Source organism: Oncorhynchus kisutch, linkage group LG9, assembly GCF_002021735.2.
Source record: "Oncorhynchus kisutch isolate 150728-3 linkage group LG9, Okis_V2, whole genome shotgun sequence".
NCBI lineage: Eukaryota > Metazoa > Chordata > Actinopteri > Salmoniformes > Salmonidae > Oncorhynchus > Oncorhynchus kisutch.
In genome coordinates this window covers 5,418,008-5,441,816 of record NC_034182.2, presented here as the reverse complement: position 1 = coordinate 5,441,816, position 23,809 = coordinate 5,418,008, and the positions used below count along the sequence as shown (strand labels likewise).

The window sequence follows — 23,809 nt, the reverse complement described above, 5'->3', positions numbered from 1 at the left end:
TTCCTGCCTCTGGCCAAGCTTCTTTCAGAGGGCCAGCCAGCAATGCTGTTCATTCTACTGAGAGGCATATGCATTCTCCTCAGCTCTTCTGGTATGTCAAACACTCACAAGACGTGTAAGGCGTTTGGTGCAGTCTGTTTTGTGAGTCTGATTGTCCAGTCACTTATAGAAAGGAGACAATGACTCAGACTTAGACCATAAAATGAAGTATTATGACCCAAAATGGGTAAATAAGGGAAGGTTATGTAGTGTGAGGGATGATGCCGTTTGGTGAGAGTATCCCTTCGGAATGTGAATGTTTTCATAGAGTTAGTACAATATACACAGAGTGTACAAATCATTAAGAACACCTTCCTAATACTGAGTTGCACAACCCTATAAGGGATCATAGCTTTAACCGGGTCAGTTTATGTCATGTTTTGTCCACTCAGTCTAAGTTTATATCCAAGAAAAAGCTCCAGTTGAAACTGAATAAAGGGAAATCATTTTCCTTTTATAGACCACCTCATGGCTTTTAACTTAATGCATAACTGTGGGATGGATAAAAAACTGGGAACCAAAAATGTTGGATATTATGTTATGTTTTGAGATTACTGGCTATGAAGATTTTACTGTTCGACTGCACTCTGTATTTTTCTACAACTCCACCAGAAATGAGCAGTCTGGGCTATGTGTAACATGGAGGAAAAAGTTATCTTGGCATTTATTGAAAGTACCAGACTGCTTTTACAGAATGTCTTTAACCCACCAGAGATAAGACTTAACACTGTGAGACATTCAGAAAGGGAGTTCACACAGTTATCTCTCCCAGGGGAAATGCATTATTGGAATGCTAAGTGGGGTTTAGTTGAAAGAGGAGCACAGTTTGTGTTGGCATGGAGCGAGCCTCTGTGAGCGACAACAACTGCCCTCTCGTATTTCAGCTTCCCAAAAAGCAGACAGAAAAATGCTAAATATGCAGCAGTGTGACCTCAACCCTTAAATGAGCCACTATTTTAAGACAAAGGTGTCTAATTCCTTTCACCTAGGTACTTTTCTCCTTTATCTCCAATAAATAATTTCAGCACATGTACAATACTGTCTAATATATGTAGTTTACAAACAGTAGATTATTATATAGACATTGTATAATGTAGTTCAATTGCTAATGGATGACCTCATTGTTGAGGAATGTGTTTTACTTCTTAAATTGCTAGTAATATTGTATGTACTAATTATGTTGTACTGTATGTTTCAATGTTGCACATTGTATCAATTGTGTTCATGCAGGGGCTCCCTTGGAAAAGAGGCCTTGGTCTCAATAGGACTCCCTGCTAAAGTTAAAAAAAAAAATTTAAATAAGGTTTTCTAGGGACTGGAGCTTTTCCTGGTCAGGTCACATGGTCAGAAAAAAAAACCTGTCCTCTGACTGTGTGCCATGTCGTTATTGAACACATATCTGGACATTGACAATGTTGCCTAAACACCAGTGCAACCTTAGGAAACAGGCTAAAGCTTCCTGCAAACCTACCCTGAGCACACTCCTTCAGCAGTAACCAACCCAGTGCAGCAGCACAGCTAAGCTATGGAGCCATTATCACGGCATGAAATTAGGTTTCAAACAGCAAGAGCCTATAAGTTTAGGGCTTGTCTGGGGCGAGTAGAGATGGAGTAATGGGCCCTCAGAGGGAGGCAAGAGCTGCACAGAGAAGTGGAATGGTAATGAGAACACAGATTGAATAGCTAGGAATGTCAACCAGAGTTATTGGAGCTCTGCATTCATTGCTACACCGCAACAGATGCAGCAGTATATTTCCTTAAACAGAGATCCATAAAAATAAGGACTAAATAAAAGGTAAATAACTCCAGGAGATATGGCAGCTTCCAAAGTATGTTGCAAGAGAGCTGAAAATAAGCACAGACCGTATTCACATCATCACAGCTTGTTATGTGAATATAGTGGGTTCCTAGGTTCTGTTTGGTATGATTGTAAAATATTTTAAACTGAACTGAACCTAATCAAACCCAAGAGAACCTACACTGTAAGCACCCCCTGCATTTACATAATTAATCTGGTTTGGTGAATGGTAAAGGTGCTATTGGCTCTATACTGGCTGTTCAGTCAAGGTCACTGTCTTGTTTGAACCCAGCTAGGATATCTGAGTGAGCCTTCTCCCATTCATCCATATGGCTGTATTACCATCACTATATAAGGGTGGCAGGTAGCCTAGTGGTTAGAGTGTTGGGCCAGTACAATGACAAAATAAGATTATTTACAAAATAAGAATTCGTTCTTAACTGAATAAAATGTCATTTAGTTATTGCCTAGTTAAATAAATAAAATATTAAAAAATCACTGTGAATCAGTCTGGCACCCTCACTCATCCTAGGGTTATTTTCAACCAGCTCTTATGGGAAGTGTGGAAACAACTATGCACTTACATCATGACCCTCACACATAGCCACGTAGTGGGTTGGTATGCCTGTTTTGTTATTGATTGATTAATAATGTTCACCTCTGAAGCGCTCTGGGGCTGGGTGACTCATCCAACGCCTTACCGCCACTGACCTCGTTCATCTTTATATCACCCACATGGGTAAATCCAATGAGGAGATGGCATGTGGGTACCTGCTTCTATAAACCAATGAGGAGATGGGAGAGGCAGGACTTGCAGCGCGATCTGCGTCACAAATAGAACTGACTTCTATTTTACATGCAGACTACACCGCTCGTGTCTCGTGCAAAATACATTTAGAAATCTATATTATTAAATTATTGCACCCACACTGCTCGCAAGCGTCTTGCGTTGCCAAGGGCTAAAATAGAAGTCAGTTATATTTGTGACGCAGATCGCGCTGCAAGTCCTGCCTCTCCCAAGTCCTGCCTCTAGAGGACCTTGTGCATTTCAAAATAAACTTATGCACGATGGCGCACGCGCACAGCCAGTTTGGGTTCCGTGTTAGCCCTTGGCAATGCAGACACTCGTTGGCGCACGTGAGCAGTGTGGGTGCAATAATTTAATAATATAGATTTTAAAATGTACTTTTCAATGCTCGTGCACGTGACGCTAGCGGTGTAGTCAGACTGTTATAGCTCCTCTCACCAACCTCCACCTATACAGCCTATTGGTTAAAAAGAATATACACTATATAGTCTATGATTAGGCTGAGACATTTTTTTTCTTGTTTATTTCCACCTGTAAAAAAAACAAAACATTTCGTTAAAATATCAAAGAAAGGTGTTTAGACACGGCAAGTACAACGCAAACATTTTTAGTAACGGAATAGGCTCAATCCATTTAATTTCGTATGTATTCGTGAGTCTTCGTATGGGTTCGGAGAAGCCCAGGAGAGGGAGTTGAGTCAGAGCCGCACTGTTCCCTAGGTTGCATGTGACTCATCGAGTTTGCAGTGAAGTAGGCTACAATTCATTCCTACGGAATGTTCACCTGAGAGAGCGAAAGCACTGCAAAATAACAGGTGAGTCTTATTAGAAACGCATGTCACTGTTATAATGGTTCGCTAAGTGATTCATGTTATTTCCAATAAGTTACTTTAACATTTTTGGGGAGAAAATATAACTTCAAAAAATGATCGACTTGTTGTGATTATCTACTGTAGCACCAACTTTGCTATGAGTTATAGTTCAAACCCTGTTTGTATATGGGAAGGCTAGTTTGTAAAAACAATTTGATACACTTTACACACGGATAGTAATTTCGAAATGAGGTCGTTTCATTGAAGTTTGTACCAAATTTACACTAACTGTGATTCTCCATTACCTGTAGACCGAGTCGTTTTGAGTAATGTGGTGCCATTAGAAGCGAAGGACGATTGCACGGTAACCTGATTTAAAAACGGAAATTACAAATTCACTGCTGAAGGAACGTAGTTTACAAACTTAGTAAAGCCACTGGTGAAACATCCACATATTCAAAAAGGAACATGGCAACGGGTGGATTTAAACCAAATGCACAGACAGACTTTCTGGAGGAATGGAAGGCTAAACGGGAGAAAATGAGGGCAAAAATGCTCGGGGACATCGCTGCGGCCACCGGCGCGTGCACTGGTGGTATTGTCCCTGCGTCCCTGGGGAGCCACAGCAACAAAAGTGAGATGCGCAATGCTACCTCGAGCACCGAACTTAACAACAACGGCAACCCGGATCGCGGGACATCATACCCCATGGCTCGCTCATCATCCTCCTCAGCCTTGAAGAGACCTGACGATGAACCACACCCGACACCAGCCGTCAGAGGAGCGGATACACCGGGGAGTACCCTGAAGAAGACACCGCAGCCGGAGAAAGTGCCCTACACCCCACAAGAGTCCAGCCCCACTGCCTGCAATGACCATGGCAGTGACAAGGAGAGCCCCTCACCCAGTAAAGGCAAAGAGAAGAAAAACAGTGGTCCAAGCGCCAGGAAGGGGAAAGGACAGATAGAGAAAAGAAAGCTGAGGGAGAAGCGCAGATCAACAGGTGTTGTCAGCATGCCGTCCACCGAGGTGAGTCCAAGCTGTCTGTAACTTTCATTTGTTTACAAATCATCGCCTAGTTATTAAGCATGATGCCTGGTGTAGGATGAGACTGTTTATACTCTGCTGGCAACCTGTAGGCCTATGCGAGAAATAAAAGTTGGACTTATCTGTCCATTAGGTTGTGTCATTAACGTTATGAAACAAACATTTTAATGTACCAAATGGGTTGGATGTTTGTGGGAAAATAATGGTTTGAGACCGAGTAGCTTTAATGACTAATGAGAAGTATTCAAATGGGGTTATAAAACGTTCTGCTGACCTTCAAAAGGCCTACATTAACATGTCTGTTCTGTCGAGTGTTTATGAAGACCTGTCTAGCACAGACATGAAAAAAGTCTCCATGAGAATGCTGAAAATGTGCAGAGTGAGCAGTATCGTTGTTATTGCACATAAATCGTGTCACAGCCTGGCAGCAGGGAAGCTGATGAAAGCTTGTCAACCACCAGTCCCCCACTCAATAATGTCTGTCCTGTTATTCTAAGAACTTCCACCATCAGGGAAATTATATGTATCCAGTGTCTTCAGAAAGTATTCACACCCTTGACTTTTTCCACATGTTGTTGTGTTACAGCCTGATTTTAAAACGGATTCAATTGAGATTTTGTGTCACTGGCCTACACACAATACCCCATACATAAGGTCAAAGTGGAATTATGTTTTTAGAAATGTTTACAAATTCATAAAAAATGAAAAGCTGAATTGTCTTGAGTCAAGTATTCAACTCGTTTGTTATGGCAAGCCTAAATGAGGCAAAAAATGTGCTTAACAAGTCATATATGAAGTTGCATGGGCTCAATCTGTATGCAATAATAGTGGTTAACATGATTTTCGAATGACTCCCTCATCTCTGTACCCCACACATGCAATTATCTGTAAGGTTCCTCAGTTGAGCTGTCAATTTCATACAGATTCAAGCCAATGCCTCGCAATGAAGGGCACTTATTGGTAGATAAACAAGAGATCAGCCATTGAATATTCCTTTGAGCATGGTGAAGTTATTAATTACAGTTTGTATAATGTATCAGTACACCTAGTCACTACAAAGATACAGGTGTCCTTCCTAACTCAGTTGCTGAAGAGGAAGGAAACAACTCAGGGATTTCACCATGAAGCCAAGATAGGAGAAAACTGAGGATGGATCAACAATGTTGTAGTTACTCCACAATACTAACTTAAATGACAGAGTGAAAAGAAGGGTGTCTGTGCAGAATACAAATTTTATAAAACATGAATCCTGTTTGCAGTAAGGCACTAAAGTACAACTGCAAAAAATGTGGCAAAGAAATTAAACCAACTTTACACAGGCTACTGTTTGGCCGTAGCCCACACCAAATAAATGAAAGATAACCCACAAGCCAATCGTAACCTTCTCTTGTGAAGTCCAGACGTAAGAGAGAGAACAAAGGCTAAACCCGGTCTTAACTTCCAATGCTCCACCCCCCTGCCCAACCCCCCTCCACGCCACTCCGCCAACCGCCAGGATGCCCAGCATCAGAACATTCCAGGCATTCCCGTGATTGGCAGATAGCAGGTTGATTGGCATGTTGGACCCCGTGAACACTGGGTACTGGTAAGTACAACACAACCACCTACTAGCCTAACACATAACCCACAGCTGTCTGTGCGGGTTGCTACAATATTATAGGTATGCTTGTCGTCGGCAAGGACTCCAGTGTTTTATAGAAGGCAAATCCTAGAGGAAAACCTGGTTCCGTCTGCTTTCCAACAGACACTGGGAGACGACCTTGAGTGGCCTACTTACAGTCTTGACTTAAATCGACTTGAATATCTATAACGAGACTTGAAAATGGCTGTCTAGAACCTGACAGGGCTTGAAGAATAAAACAATAAATCATGTGAAAATATTGTACAGTCCAGGTATGCAAATCTCTTAGAGACTTACCCGTAAAGACTCACAGCTGTAATTGATGGCAAAGGTGATTCTAACAGGTTGATTCAGAGGTGTGAATACTTACAGAAATATCTAATTTATGTATTTCATTGTCAATAAATTTGCACAAATTTTAAACATGTTTTCACTTTGTCGTTATGGGTTATTGTGTGTAGATGGGTGAGAATCTTTTCGATTTAATACATTTTTAATGTAGGCTTTAACACAACAAAATGTGGAATAGGTCAAGGGGTATGAATACTTCCTGAAGGCACTCTATAATGGGCATGTTTTATGATGTTGACACTGGCTCAGTGCCTTGAAGCCACAGAGTGTAGTCTACATATTAGGGGTCTGGCTTTTCTGACAGCTGCCCACACCCAGAGCATGCTGCCGACTGTGGAGTTTCACCTGGAGGTTGACCAGTGTCTCAGTTGGCTGGTGACAGCCTGTTATTAGACGGACGACAGTTCCAGTCAAGGAGTTTGAGAGGCTGGTCAGAAGCCAAGCTGTAATGCTAGGTTTCAACCCCACAGATCATGCCAAACTATGTGCGATCATGCCCCATGCGACAACATTGCCTGTGTTTATTGCGTTGCATCTTTCTCATGGTAAATCTAAACCATGACATGGCGATCACTGTATAATTTGGACCCTCTTCACACAAGGCCCCTTGTGTTATGAATTTTATTGAAAAGGTATGCTGGGGCATAATCAGCCTGCATGTTCTGTGGGGCACAATAGCTGTTGAGGGGGTTTCAGAGCAATAGGAAACCCAATCGCGCCACTCTTCCTATGATGGGCTGACAATGGCTTCACGGTTAACCGAAGCAAACACTGGCTCTTCTGTGGAGTGTCAATCAGGACCACCTCCCCCATTCCAGGAAGGTGTCTCGTTTCAGCCTCCCTGTCAGTCTCACCCTCTCTGACGGAGAATGGTATGTGTCTACTGGCTGTTGGGGACCTCTGACCTGCTTAACAAATGCTTACTGAACAATGAAATACTGCTTAAGTGATGTGTGCGTTTGTCTCATTCGAGGTGAGTACTCACTCAGACAGCGTTATCTTCAATCTTGCTCTCTCTCTCTCTTTAGGATGTGTGTGTTGTCAGTGGTCCGTTTCCTGTTGGCCTCACCGTGCCTTAGGCCTAGTTGATGAGCCTCATTGTCTGGGGCCATCCATGTTTTATGACCAGCAGTGTGTTATAAGGCTCGGCTTGGAGACTGAGTTGCTTTCACTCGGGAGCATGAACTTTGTTTCATGTGGTGGGCTGGATCTCTCTGATCAAGTCTGCTGCTGTTGTGTCTGGAACACCCAGGGCCATTCGTCAGTAGCAACCGTGAACAAGTGGTATGATAGGGCAGGCTACACATTGGTGCCAATTAGCACTGGGCAATTCCATGGTAACAGAATACACTGAGACTCTCATATTTTTCACTTTAAAATGTATACCAAACCAAAAGCATTGATTTCAAAGTTGAACTAATCATACACAAGGTCTACTTTTAACATTTTCCACGGGACATTTTGCAAAAACACAAAATTTGCATCTGCACTGTGTTTCCAGTAAATGTTTATTTATTTATTTTCTGTGTAAATTGTTCCAAGTGTGCATAGAGTTGTATGGTTTGTTAAACTTTGAAATCAATGTTTTTTGTTTAGCATACATTTTAAAGTGAGTCTCAGCGTAATTCCGTTACTGTGGTGATAGGTAGCTTAGCGATTTTAAGAGCGCTGGTCCAGGAACCAAAATGTCACTGGTTAAAATCCCAGAGCCGACTTGTTAAAACAAATCTCTAATTGGGCCGTTGAACAAGGCACTCAACCCTATTTCTGCTAAATGACTAAAATGTAAAAAGGATAGGGCCGCAGGGTATAGCCGAGGGGATTTCTCAGAGCTTCTTCCTGGTTGCTGTTGAATCACTTGTGTAGTTTATGCATATCTGTCATGAGCTAAGAGGAGTGTGTGTTCCCTGTACATAATCATGCTGATATCTTTCACTCCACAGACAAAGCAATGTGATTATAACATTTGTTTCCCTATGAGAATCTGCATCAACAAAGTGCTAATAAATGGAAGGCCCATTGCTTGACAGTTGGCGTTGCCTCAATGTTTATGGCCCATTTGGAGATAAAGCCACAGCTCCAGCCTGATTGGTTGGATTATCATTTTGAGCTCAAACTGCAACCACTTTGTTTTGTGAGGCTACAACAAGGTAGCACAGTGTGAACCCACAGTTTCTAAAGATCCATCGGATCATATCTAGCTCTGGATATATGCACAACAGGCTCTCTCCAGGCGAGTGAGTTGAGTTTTATCTGCAGACAGACCACAAATGTATTTCAAAGCCTTCATGTTACAATTACACCATTGAAACATCTGTAAACGCTCTTGAGTGGCATACCGTCTTGTTGAAACACAGTTTCTCTTCAGCATCTCTTGTTATTGTTGTGCTTAAAGTAGCAGTGCTGTCAATGAGGGGTAAAGCAGAAAATATGTTATGTCATGAGACAGAGTTTTGCCATATAACTACATGAACTCCCCCCTTGACCTGTATTGAAGCCCTTGGGAATGTAACATTGATGTGATAAAGTGGCCTGGCTCTAATTTATATTTTTATCACCCTATTGCTTAAAAAAAAAATCCTGGTCAAGCCAGTCTGACTCTCACAACCAGAAGGTGTGGGAATGTTCACACCTCACAGCACAACGCCTCTCCACCATGTGACCTTCCTGTTGTGTGTATTTACTGACATGTACAGTACCAGTCAAACGTTTGGACACCTACTCACTCATTCAAGGGTTTTTCTTTCTTTTTACTATTTTCTACATTGTAGAATAATAGTGAAGACCTCAACTTTGAAATAACACATTCTGGACTCATGTAGTAACCAAAAAAGTGTTAAACAAATCAAAATATGTTTTATATTTTTGATTCTTCAAAGTAGCCACCCTTTGTTTTGATGACAGCTTGGCATTCTCTCAACCAGCTTCATGAGGTAGTCATCTGGAATGCTTTTCCAACAGTCTTGAAGGAGTCCCTACATATGCTGAGCACTTGTTTGCTGCTTTTCCTTCACTCTGCGGTCGAACTCATCCCAAACCATCTCGATTGGTTGGAAGTTGGGTGATTGTGGAGGCCAAGTCATCTGATGCAGTACTCCATCACTCTCCTTTTTGGTTAAATAGCCCTTACACAACCTGGAGGTGTGTTTTGGGTTGAAAAACAAATGATAGTCCCACTAAGCACTAACCAGATGGGATGGCGTATCGTTGCAGAATGCTGTGGTAGCCATGCTGGTTAAGTATGCTTTGAATTCTAAATAAATCACCAACAGTGTCACCAGCAAAGCACCCCCCCACACCTTCACGGTGGGAACCACACATGCGGAGATCATCCGTTCACCTGCTGTGCGTCTCACAAAGACACGGTTGGAACCAAAAATCTCAATCTCAAATTTGGCCCAAGCAAGTTTCTTATCATAGTCCTTTTATAGTGGTTTCTTTGCAGCGATTCGACCATGAAGGGCTGATTCACGCAGTCTCCTCTGAACAGTTGATGTTGATGTGTCTGTTACTTGAACTCTGTGAAACATTTATTTGTGCTTCAATTTCTGTGGCTGGTAACTCTAATGAACTTATCCTCTGCAGCAGAGGCGACTCTGGGTCTTCCATTTCTGTGGCGGTCCACATGAGACAGTTTCATCATAGCGCTTGATGGTTTTTGTGACTGCACTTGAAGAAACTTTCAAAGTTCTTGAACATTTCCAGATTAACTGACCTTCATATCTTAAAGTAATAATGGACTGTAGTTTATTTTTGCTTATTTGAGCTGTTCTTGCCATAATATGGGACTTGGTCTTTTACCAAATAGGACTATATTCTGTATACCAAACCTACCTTGTCACAATACAACTGATTGGCTCAAATGCATTAAGAAGGATACTTTAAGAAGGCACACCTGTTAACTAGGCCACCTCTACGCAGACGACACCATTCTGTATACTTCTGGCCCTTCTTTGGACATGGTGTTAACGAACCTCCAAACGAGCTTCAATGCCAAACAACACTCCTGCCGTGGCCTCCAACGGCACTTAAACGCTATTAAAACTAAATGCATGCTCTTTAACCGATCTCTGCCAGCACCTGCCCACCTAGCATCACTACTTTGGACGGTTCAGACTTAGCCTGTTTTACTTGCTCATAAAACCTTTCCCAAATAAGGTCACATCATCACTGGAAATACCATAGGGATTGGATCATGGACTTGGGTAAGCAAGGAATTATTTGGGCATGGTTTTGGGTTGTTGGTGGAACAAAAGGAATTTGAAGTTATGTTAATCCAATCCAAAGTGTTTTATTTTTATTTTTTATACCCAGGCTCCTTTGCCAGTTATGTGCGTTTACAAGAACATTTGACAGGTTGACTAATTAGCAGGAGTTGTAGATTGTTTACGAGAATATTTCGCAGAATAAGTTTTAAGTGGGGTGGGACTAATGTAAAGAGGTCCCAATAGAGCTGTGTGGTGAAAGTTAGGGGAATTCCACAGGAAGTTGTAGAGGAGGAAGAATGTGGAACTACTGTTCGCCTTGTTCCATGACATGGTTACCAGGTAGGCCCCTAATACAGGGAGCACCCGAAGTTCTCTCAGCACCTCATAAAACACCCCGCTCCCCCTAATGGGATGTGGCACAGGGTTTTGTGCATGTTTTTGGAATCTTGAGTAAACGACGGCTCTCATTAATGTGCCCTCTGACTAGGTGAGGCCCAGTGAATAGCTGTCCATTACCCTGTCAGGGTGAATCATATCACTTAAACAGACCAAGGTTATGTGAAAACTGGAGCCTTCATTCAGAATACAGTAGTCCTGGCTGCTCCTCTAATGGCCCTCTGACTGACCTGGCCTCTGCTTACTCCCCACATCCTCTTTGCTTGTCACAGGTTAATGAGCTCACTTTCTGGCAAGGAATCCAGTTTTAAATGTTTTGTAACAAAGCACGATCACAGCACAGGAGTATTTAAAAAAAAATGTATATATATATATATAATGTATGCATTTCAGCAGGCCTGACAAGAAAATAGCCTGCCTAATTTGGAGTCATGTTCCGAATGTGTAGGTTTTGTAGAGTGTTCTGCTCTAACTAGAGGTCGACCGATTATGATTTTCCAACGCTGATACCGATATTGGAGGACCGAAAAAGCCGATACCGATTGAATTGGCCGATTTAAAAAAAAATATTTTTATTTTTTGTAAATAATAATGACAATTACAACAATACTGAATTAACACTTATTTTAACTTAATATAAAACATCAATAAAATAAATTTAGCCTCAAATAAATAATGAAACATGTTCAATTTGGTTTAAATAATGCAAAAACAAAGTGTTGGAGAAGAAAGTAATATGTGCCATGTAAAAAAGCTAACGTTTAAGTTCCTTGCTCAGAACATGAGAACATATGAAAGTTGGTGGTTCCTTTTAACATGACTTCAATATTCCAAGGTAAGAGGTTTTAGGTTGTAGTTAATATACACAGCTCAAAAAAATAAAGGGAACACTAAAATAACACATCCTACATCTGAATGAATGAAATATTCTTATTAAATACTTTTTTCTGTACATAGTTGAATGTGCTGACAACAAAATCACACAAAGTATCAATGGAAATCAAATTGATCAACCCATGGAGGTCTGGATTTGTAGTCACACTCAAAATTAAAGTGGAAAACCACACTACAGGCTGATCCAACTTTGATGTAATGTCCTTAAAACAAGTCAAAATGATGGATCGAGACATGATGTCCCAGATGTGCTCAATTGGATTCAGGTCTGGGGAACGGGCAGGCCAGTCCGTAGCGTCAATGCCTTCCTCTTGCAAGAACTGCTGATACACTCCAGCCACATGAGGTCTTGCATTAGGAGGAACCCAGGGCCAACCGCACCAGCATATGGTCTCACAAGGGGTCTGAGGATCTCATCTCGGTACCTAATGGCAGTCAGGCTACCTCTGGTGAGCACATGGAGGGCTATGCGGCCCCCCAAAGAAATGCCACCCCACACCATGACTGACCCACCGCCAAACCGGTCATGCTGGAGGATGTTGCAGGCAGCAGAACGTTCTCCACGGTGTCTTCAGACTGTCACGTCTGTCACGTGCTCAGTGTGAACCTGCTTTCATCTGTCTAGAGCACAGGGCGCCAGTGGCGAATTTGCCAATCTTGGTGTTCTCTGGCAAATGCCAAACGTCCTGCACGGTGTTGGGCTGTAAGCACAACCCCCACCTGTGGAGGTCGGGCCCTCATACCACCCTCATGGAGTCTGTTTCTGACCGTTTGAGCAGACACATGCTGGAGGTAATTTTGCAGGGCTCTGGCAGTGCTCCTCCTGCTCCTCCTTGCACAAAGGCGGAGGTAGCGGTCCTGCTGCTGGGTTGTTGCCCTCCTACGGCCTCCTCCACGTCTCCTGATGTACTGGCCTGTCTCCTGGTAGCGCCTCCATGCTCTGGACACTACGCTGACAGACACAGCAAACATTCTTGCCACAGCTCGTATTGATGTGCCATCCTGGATGAGCTGATCTGCCTGAGCCACTTGTGTGTGTTGTAGACTCCGTCTCATGCTACCACTAGAGTGAAAGCACCGCCAGCATTCAAAAGTGACCAAAACATCAGCTAGGAAGCATAGGAACAGAGAAGTGGTCTGTGGTCACCACCTGCAGAACCACTCCTTTATTGGGGGTGTCTTGCTAATTGCCTATAATTTCCACCTGTTGTCTATTCCATTTGCACAACAGCATGTGACATTTATTGTCAATCAGTTTGATTCCTAAGTGGACAGTTTGATTTCACAGAAGTGGGATTGACTTGGAGTGACATTGTTTAAGTGTTCCCTTTATTTTTTTGAGCAGTGTAGAATTTATAGGACTATTTCTCTCTCTACCATTTTGTATTTCATATACCTTTTGACTATTGGATGTTCTTATAGGCACTATAGTATTGCCAGTGTAACAGTATAGCTTCCGTCCCCCTCCTCGCCCCTACCTGGGCTCGAACCAGGAACACATCGACAACAGCCACACTCGAAGCATCGTTACCCATCGCTCCACAAAAGCCGCGGCCCTTGCAGTGCAAGGGGAATAACTACTCCAAATCTAAAAGCGAGTGACGTTTGAAACAGTATTAGCGCACACCCAGCTAACTAGCTTGCCATTTCACATTGGTTACACCAGCCATTAGGCTGATAGGCTTGAAGTCATAAACAGCGCTGTGCTTGCGAAGAACTGCTGGCAAAATGCACAAAAGTGCTGTTTGAATGAATGATTACGGGCCTGCTGCTGCTCAGTCAGACTGCTCTATCAATTCAGACTTAATTATAACATAATAACACACAGAAATACCAGCCTTTGGTCATTAATATGATCGAATCCGGAAACGTTTATTATTTCAGTGAAATACGGAACCGTTCGGTATTTTATCTAACGGGTGGCATCCCTAAGTCTAAATATTCTTGTTACATTGCACAACCTTCAATGCATGTCATAATTATGTAAAATTCCGGCAAATTAGTTCGCAATGAGCCAGGCAGCCCAAACGGTTGCATATACCCTGACTCTGCGTGCAATGAACGCAAGAGAAATTACACAATTTCACCTGGTTAATATTGCCTGCAGTTAACTAGCGTTGGACTAGTTAACTGCGGTTGCAAGATTGAAACCCCTGAGCTGACAAGGTGTAAATCTGTCATTCTGCCCCTGAACAAGGCAGTTTACCCACAGTTCATAGGCCGTCATTGAAAATAAGAATGTGTTCTTAACTGACTTGCCTAGTTAATTAAATAAAAGGTATAAAAAATAATTAAAAATCGCCGCCCAATAATACCGATTTCCGATTGTTATGAAAACTTGAAATCGGCCCTAATTCATCGGCCATTCCGATTTTAATCGTTCAACCTCTAGTTCTAACCCAGGCCATAGATTTCTCTGCTGTAATTGGGTCAGTGCTCTTTAGTTATGTGGCTATAGGAGCTTCATGTGATAGATTATTATTGTTAAAAAAAGAATGCACCCCCTGCGCTGCCTCTCTCCGTGAATGCAGAGCTGATTGCCCAGGGTCAATGGACATTGACATCTGGAGCACGTGTCTGCTGAATGAGTAACAACCCGTTCCCCTCCCTTTATCACAACAGAACCACACAGTCTTGGTCCCAATGGACAGTAGTATGCCGGACCCTATGAATCTACCTTTTACAGAGACGCCTGTTTGCCCATTTTGTTTGCGTGAGAAATGACATGCTCCTCTGTCACTGGATGACGCAGTGGCTGTCTGACTGGCCAATCATTAACTCGCAATCAAAACCAGGACGTGCCGCAATATGGGAGTGTTTGTTACTTAATATGGTGTTGTTGAGGTTAATGTCCTACTGTGTTGTGGAATGTGATGAGTCAACTGTTCTAATAGTAAATCATAGCGTGACTGATCTTCCCTCTTGGTGTGTTGTTGACCCATACTTAACTTTTCGTTGGACACACAAAATTTGGTACTAATTCCCCCGCAAGGCACTTCTTGATTTACAGTAAGACCTAGAGTAAAATGCCAATGCTTTGGAATTGTCGCGGCACATGGAAGCCTTCTCCTTTGAACTAAATGGGGATTTCTAAGTCGTTGTCTCTCCTCGTTGAGGTTAACACCTTCATAATCCAGTAGCAGATGTGGAGACAGTGATTTCCTTTCACCCATCATACGTTTAGGCTTAAGTTTTCCTTTTTCCGTATCTGTTCCCTCCAATACCAGCCATCACGCTAATGGTATTAACATCAACTGTTGCATGTTATTGTAACTTAAATGTCCTGCCCCTGATATCTACTAATAGCTAATGGTTTCACACGGACGCATGGGGTAGTGGTTTTCATGCCTCCCGAGCCTTTGGAAACTGCCACTTAGCCCCCCCACTGTGTTCTTGTCGAAGTTTGGGCTGCCACATTCAACTGCTGCATGCAGAAATCCCATAGAGAGATTCAGTGGATTGAGGTTTATCTGCTGATCAGCTTGCTGATTGACAGTAGCTGTGGTGTCTGTGTGTTCCTGCATAAATGTAACTTGTTTGTTGGACATTCCTGTGTGCTTGGCAGCAGTGGGGGATTTGTGAGTCAGCTGTAATCAGGCCACTGCATGATTAGGCATTCAGGAGAACTGTCTGTTTCGATTCATTACAGAACAGAATCGTATGCGGCTGCTACTTCTGTCTGTCTCTTTCTTCTCTCCTCTTTCTATGGGCACGGAAAGAGTTGTTTTGGAGTTTTATTCTTGGTAAAACCTTTCGCTTAATTTTTATGGATGAGCTCTTATAGATGATATGTCAACATACAGTGGCTCAAAGAGTTCCAGAGCGTTATGTTGGTACTGCACACACAGCTAGAGAGATCCAGCACCACCACAGGCCAATGGGTTCTCTCTCCTCCCATTATGGCACCATGGTTCCCTGTCACACTTTGTCCCCTGATAAGCGTCAGCAGAAGTCGGCTACGGTGTCAGACTTGGCAGCATAACAATATAGCTAACCAAGGTGATGAATAATAAACATGCAAATCATACGTCATAAGTCTTTGCTCTTTTCATTCTGCTTCACCGTGTGGATAAGGGGGAGAGAGTGTCTTCTGATTGTCATAGCAACACCTAGCTGAGTGTAGGAATACGATTGGGGATCTACAGGTGGAGGCTGTCAGGAGTGTTTGGCATTCCACTGTGTGCTGCTGGTAGGACTGTGGGTGGGTGGGGGGGGTCTTAAGCCTAGCTCTCCACCTTTAAAAACACATTCACTTTACATGCATACCTGGGGAGGCTTAAATTGATTTGTTGGAAGCCGGAGAAATGGGAGGAATTCATAATGCTTTGAGGAAATGTAATATTCTGACTGTTGACGTGTATGTTGTTAGTGTGGCTCATTTAGTTGATTTTATGGAAAATACAGCCAGGCAGGCTCACATCAAAAGAGGAACCAAATGAAAAAGTGGTTCAGGAAAACAGCTTGAGAATGTAGCCGATAAACACTCTAAATCGAATGAAAATGTGGGTTCAAAGTGCCTGTGGATATAAAGCCTTGATCTTTAAGTTGTAGAACCAAACAAAGACGAATGAATGTGTTTTAGAGGATTAAAGTAACCACATGCCATCCTACCCCTGGCTTTAAAGCTGGAACCTCATTCTGTGTGTTTGTGAGTGTGTCCTTTCCCTACTGATGCTGTTGTGAGTAGACAGAGGGCCAACTTAGCTGTGTTCAACTATGATGCATTACTGGCACGCACCCCACAATGTCCACAACAGATCAGCGATTGGCTGCTACTGGCAGCATACCTACCTTCCGCCCATCCCATGTGACCCACGTATGTGTTCCCAGGTGGCCTTCCAACCAAGACGCCAACCTCTCACATCTTTCCAGCAAGCCTCTGGGGCACTGGGATGCTGTCCAAATCCATGTTTTTATTTTTGTGCAGGAAGCCCCAAAGACTCAAAGACGTTATGTGGGTCATGCCGGCCATGTGCTAGGGTCTGGAGGAAGGCTTGGTTTCCTCCCTGATACTGCTAGGAGGCGTACAAGGCCCAAAGACAACAGAGACATGGAGCAGAACACCTGGATTAGTAGTCGCCACGTGCTCCTGGTCTGGCCCGCTTACACCCCTCAGTGACATCCCCTCTTAGAGAACGCTTGTGCGTTTTGTAACGCCCACAGCGACGATTAACCCAGCCGAAGGTTCCATTTTTCTGCTATCAGAATATTGCTTTATTTATTTATTTAACCTTTATTTAACTAGGCAAGTCAGTTAAGAACAAATTCTTATTTTCAATGACAGCCTAGGAACAGTGGATTAACTGTCTTGTTCAGGGGCAGAACAACAGATTCTTGCCTTGTCAGCTCGGGGATTCGATCTTACAACCATTCGGTTACTAGTCCAATACCTACCGGTAATGTACCCGGTGGCCTTAGGTGACACGTGGCCTGGCATGAAAAGTTAACACGGTGCTCTAGAATCACATGGGCAGATACATAAACAAACCCTGTGTCAGTCTCCCCAACCCGGAGCTGAGGATTCTTGACAGTATGGACACGCCCTGTCAATAGGCACACTTTCCTCATCACACGTCCTATCAAAACAGAGCATCCACGTAGCTACAGTATATATCTAGGGTCTTTCGGTTTACTCAAGGCTGGTTTATTACACCCAATTGCATGCGTCTTGGCATTTAACAAGCTGTCAAGTGCATGGGTTGTGAGCCTCCATATATTACTGATAATCATAGCCATTATGAAGAGGTGTTGGCATGTATGTTATCTTTCCTCTAAGTGAAAGCTCCGAGAGACCAAGACCGCAGTGACCTGCCCACCATTGCAGTTTGAAGCTAAACAGAGTAGCAATTCTTTGTCCTCAACGTATTTGAAATGTATTTTCACCTTAGGGGACATCCGTCAAAGGACCCATGAGCTCCAACATGTTAAGTTCATAGTAGAATAATAAATTGGGTGCCAAATGAAATCTGTCTATTTTTGGAAAATGAGTTGTTGTTTTTGATTTTGGGGTAAACAGATGGAAAAGTGAACTTAGAAACCAGAAAAGTCTTACATGGTATCAGAACATAATGTTGACCTAAAGACTCCTGCCAAATAATATCAACACTTTATATTTAATATTTTGTATTGTTAAGCTTCTGTACATTTTAAGAAATATTGCCTTGTAATTCCATTACCAAAAACATCTAAGATATTTTCTAATTTCTCATGAGGGAGGATAATGAAAGTTCACAGAAGTAACAAGTAATGGTAGACCTACCAATTAGTTCTAGTGATTTTACTTTTATCATTAAGTGATTTAAAACTTGTCATTCTGTTAGCAAATTGATAATGCAAGTGAAAACTAAAGACGGGCAAATCCAGCTTCTAAAGTTATAGAAGCGTAGCTACCCAATGTCATTTTTGGTGAGGGTAGACATTTACAAGCAAACATGAACAAGATTCAATTATGCAAATGTATAATGTTGTGATCCATGTTTTTCTGAAGGACGAGCAGCATGTGTACATGGAGCAGAGGGGAGAAGAAAAGAAACACTGGTGGGAAGCACAAAAAAACTCATCCGGAGCTTTGACTTCTGGCAGAAAGCCATTCTAAGATATCTGATGGCAAATATTTTGTAGTGAATTGCATACAAGTGTAACTTCTTCACCTCATGTGCACTGCATAACAGAGACTTGCCGATTTTAGATATAAAACGCTATGGACTCACCAGATCATCGCCTTCTCCCGTTGTGCTATTTACAAACATACACGTGACTGGCTCAACTGGTCTGGGGAACTATGGTAAGCTTCATAATGTAAACTGTGACAGGTGAAATGAAGAAAGCAATCTGTTTTATCTCCTAATATATTGCAGTTGACTGCAAGTATTAACTTAAAGTAGCTACAAATATTCACATTTATTGAAAAACGTCAAATAAATTGTCTTGACGGTATAGATACCCCAGTATACGGTATACCACCCAAGCCTAGTACAGATCGGGGACCAATTTATATAATTCCGTTAGCAGAGTTCCTTTACCGGGTGTAAATCTACTTCACTTACTATAGTTCAATAACCGAAACAATTGTTTTCGAACTCGAGGTGCGATGTCATAGCTGATACCGCATCGTTTCTGCAGACATCTCTGAATCTTAATTCAAAGCAGATGTTTTTGTTTTTGGAAAACGTGTTAGCATAAAAATTCCATTACCAAAATATGCATCTGCACAGATCTTCCACTAAATTCGTTTTTGTACAATTTTCAGAGGAAATTGTTAAAAGTAGTCCTTGTGTATAGTTTTAATTTTTGTTCAACTTTGAAATCAATGGTTTTTGACGTACATTTTAAAATAAGAAAACAAAGTGCAGTTCTGTTACTATTGAATTGCCCAGTAGCAAGAAATTCCACACTGACAAAGGGTTATATTAAACAGCGACACTCAGAAGGGCAATGTACATGCTCTGTCTGTTATGAATTACATGTCATTTCCTCTCTGTTTGTCTCTAGGAGTCTGCTCACACCTCCAATGTAGATAATCTGCTCGCTTACATTGTAAAACTGTCCAGTGATCAGGTCAGTCTGTTACTGCTCTGTCCCCGCCAGCACTTATCTCTTGTTAGACATTTTCCTTCTGCATACTGATAAGTATCAGTTTGGAACAGTCCCCCCCCCCCCCCCCTCCTCTCTTTCAAAAGTATTCTGTTGCATAATAAATGCAGGCTTAATTGGTTTTGCCAGTTTGTGTCACCCCCCTCATTACCTCTCATTTAAAACCCTGCACAAAAGTTTAAGTTGAAGAGCAAGAGTGTCTGAGATGGAGAATGCCTCCCTTTAATCTCCTGGGTGATGACTGCATTTTCATAGAGAAGAAACCAAATGATAATTTCCAGCAGGCTTGCCCTGCGCCATGTTGCCTCCGCTCCTCTGTGGGTATGAACCTTTTTGTCTGTGGATCCCAGCGGCCTCTTAAAAGATGCACGGCCAATGAAACGCTCCACTCTGGTGTGACCGATGGGATTCTTATCCCCAAAACGCCCTCATTGATTGTGGATGCCTGGTCTGGGATTCTCATCCTCAAAATGCCCTCATTGATTGTGGATGCCTGGTCTGGGATTCTCATCCCCAAAACGCCCTCATTGATTGTGGATGCCTGGTCTGGGATTCTCATCCCCAAAACGCCCTCAATGATTGTGGATGCCTGGTCTGGGATTCTCATCCCCAAAACGCCCTCAATGATTGTGGATGCCTGTTCTGGGATTCTCATCCCCAAAACTCTCTCATTGATTGTGGATGCCTGCTCTGGGATTCCGCCCGTCCCCTTTTCTGCTCCCTTTTTCCATTTCTTGTTCTTCCTCTCTTTTATGCTCGGCTAGCTGCTCGAGTCCTCGCATGGTATTTAGCCTGTGGATACCCAGATTTATTTATGTTAGGCCGGTTCCAAATTTTTGCATTCCTTTCTTTCTCTGGACTGGGGACTAGAGGTCACTCCTCTCTGGCTTATCTTGTGAAACTGTTCATTTGCATGGCAGTCGTCTAGTCGGCCCAGACCGTGTTTGTTTGTGTCCGCTGTCCAGAGAGTTGGAGATACACTGCTCCTCCTTTTGCGTGGCCCGTGCTCATGAGGTGTGGATCTCTCTCTCTCTCTCTCTCGCTCGCTCGCTCGCTCTTTCTTTTGCTGTCTGTGTGTCTCGCTCAGTCTCTCTCCCCCCTTCTTTCCCTTTCCCATGTGGGCCAGCGGTGAAAGCTAGATGGCTGGATCCTTCCCCAGCAGGATGAAGGGGCTGGTGCCGTCTGCTCTGTCTGTCCATAGCTCTGGATTTATTTTCCTCAGCCTCAAAGGTCACACAATCAAGTCTAAATAGTCCATGGGCCAGCATTCTCTAGAGAGTGAGAAAGGGACAGAGAGGACAGAGTGCCTCCAGTCAACTCTCCTTTTTACGTGAATGATGCAAATGAATACCGCATGCTTCTGGGTATATGTAATTTAACTTTCAAAGGAATGCACAGGAAGAAAGTCAACCAAATTCAGGCATTAGCCAATTTAATGTTTTAATATCAGACAGATGTTTCATGACAACACTCCCCTGTTGGTTATAATAATGATATTTATTTGAAACACTTGTCTAATTTATCTACCTAACTTAGTTGTATGCTTGTCGTTTAATGTAACGACAGGGCATTGTGCCAAGGCAGTATTACGTAGTAGTAAATCATGGTAGATCTGTTTCTGATTCTCTCTTAAAATGTGTTAACAACTTGACATAGGGTTATAGTGGTCAGGAGGATATTCTCTCACCGAATAACTCACTTAGCCTTCATTCTGTGAATGTTCTCCCAGTATAACTCCGATACCACCAGGAGAACGATGATCTTCACAAGGGGAGCTCCCGAAAGAGCTGATCCCAAAATTTTTACGAGGACATTTCCAGCAATTGACTTTAACTGCAGCAGCAGCTTTTTGATGTGGTTAGCACGGCACATGAAATTGAATTTCCTGTTTCCCGAGCTTCGCTGTTAACCCCCCACGCTAACACAGCAGCCTTGGTAGGAAAAGCTATTTGCTCTGTGAACAACTGTCATTTAAAATCACTCTCTTTACAGTTCAGCTCTTGTACTGATGTCTTGTGTCTTCTGTGTCATGTCTGAACATCTATAGTTCCCAGGTGAAAAGGGGAATGCTGTTTTTTCCCCCTGATCAAACATGGACTTAACCTTTCCCACAATTCCCAGTGATCCTAATGGCTCCTGCTTGGAACCCAGACAGTGCTCTCTATGACTCATGGTCTACTCTAGTCTGCCAATGCCCTAACACAATGGCCACTGTACACAAAGCCCCCTTTCTCATAGGAATGCAAAACATGCCTTAACCGTTTCCCGACACAGAATATTGGGAGATTGTGTTACTCGTTAGGCATGCCATGCAAGGTGCGCTTTATTTTCCCTGAATGTTACTCCCAAAACCACATTGTCCCAAGCACAATGGTAGAACCACAGTAGGAGTGGTTTCTTAATCAGTAAAACATATGAACTTTGAGGTTTCTTCTATCAGAGTAACTTAGCACTTTTCCCCAAATCCACAAAATGAGGATGTCACCACCATCAATCCACAGTAGGTGTTCTGTAACATAATACCTCATTATTAGTATTAAAGTTTTAGTTTCTTGGAACAGGCAGTGTTGGCAGAAGGTGAGTGAGGGATTTCTGATGTTTCTCTTTGCAGCTAAAAGTCACGGGGAGGAACGTAATGTCACATTAGACACTTCAGACAGATTGTGGGGGAGATAGCAGGCACAAAGCCTTGCAGCAGTCACATGCAGACTGTCAGGTTTTTCCTCATGTTCCCAACAGTCCCTCGCTCTCCTTTCTTTTTTGCTTCCCTCAATTTAAGGGGTTTTACTGGCATGGGAAACATATGTTAACACTCTCTCTCTCTCGCTCTCTATTTCAATTCAAATAACATTCTAGTTTGCTATGTTTTTTTGTTAATTCTTTCCAGTGTTGTCAAGTAATTATCTTTTTGTTTTCTCATAATTTGGTTGGGTCGAATTGTGTTGCTGTCCTGTGAATAGAGCCCCAGGACCAGCTTGCTTAAGGGGATTTTCTCCATGTTAATTTCTCTATAGGTGATGGCTTTGTTATGGAAGGGTTGGGAATCGCTTCCTTTTAGGTGGTTGTAGAATTTAACGGCTCTTGTCTAGATTTGGATTATTAGCGGGTATCATCCTAATTCTGCTCTGCGTGCATTATTTGGTGTTTTACATTGTACATAGAGGATAATTTTGCAGAATTCTGCAAGCAGAGTCTCAATTTGGTGTTTTTCAAATTTTTTGTGCATTCTTGGTTGAGCGGACCCCAAACCTCAACCATAAAGGGCAATGGGTTCGGTAACTGATTCAAGTATTTTTTAGCCATATCCTAATTGGTATGTCAAATTTTATGTTCCTTTTGATGGCATAGATGGCCCTTCTTGCCTTGTCTCTCAGCTTGTTCACAGCTTTGGAAGTTTTTTTTGTGAAGTTTTTTTGTGTGCTCTAGGGCTACGGTGTCTAGATGGAATTTATATGTGTGGTCTTGGCTGAATCTGCATCCCTGTCTCACCCCACTGCCCTGTGGAAAGAAATGTGTCTTTTGCCAATTTTAACCTCACATTTGTTGTTTGTGTACATGGATTTGAATCTCCCCCCACCCCACCCCCCACACCTGCAGGTGATGATGCTTCTTTGTTGTCACATGCCTGTTGTGTGGAGGCAGTTGGTTTCCCGTCACTCCTTCTTCTCTCTCTTTCTCCCTCTCTGACGAGGGTTAATATCTCTGGAATAATTACTCAGAAAGTACAGACCTCAGTGTTCTGAATCTGTATCTCTCGCTTTGCTTCCTCTCTCCTTTTGATGAATTATTCTTGTGAGATCCAGCATGCTGTCACATGCAGAGAGATGGAGGGAGAGGTTCTGCAATGGTGCGTGAGGACTGAACTCCCCCTGTCTGCAGCCAGCCTACTAAAACAAAAGCTGAGAAAGTTCCAGTAAAACATCAGTGCTTTATGTTAAAATTATTATTAGTAGTGGATCAATTGGTCATGGAAGCTTGTCATGTATTGATCTTTTTTTTATTTTACCTTTTTTACTTTCAATGACGGCCTAGGAACAGTGGGTTAACTGCCTGTTCAGGGGCAGAACGACAGATTTGTACCATGTCAGCTCGGGGGTTTGAACTTGCAACCTTCCGGTCACTAGTCCAACGCTCTAACCACTAGGCTACCCTGCTGCCCCAATTGTGAACAGTGTATTATATAACCCTATCACAGTGTAGATATCAGATATGGTATCGCCATTACAAAAATATAACTATAGGG

At 42.6% G+C, this 23,809-nt stretch overlaps 1 protein-coding gene across 2 annotated transcripts in view; it reads left to right on the top strand.

Annotated features, from left to right (window-relative positions):
* Window positions 1-3,280: 3,280 nt before the first annotated feature.
* LOC109896629 (PRKC apoptosis WT1 regulator protein-like) overlaps window positions 3,281-23,809 on the top strand; it is a 78,939-nt gene continuing 58,410 nt past the window's right edge. Inside the window, exons 1-2 of one of the 2 annotated variants that reach the window (XM_020490913.2) lie at window positions 3,281-3,459; window positions 3,768-4,485. In XM_020490913.2, coding sequence (XP_020346502.1) covers window positions 3,925-4,485 — 561 coding nt within the window. In that variant the 5' untranslated portion in view covers window positions 3,281-3,459; window positions 3,768-3,924. The remainder of the gene's footprint in view (window positions 3,460-3,767; window positions 4,486-23,809) is intronic. The other variant, XM_020490914.2, reaches the window with a different exon arrangement.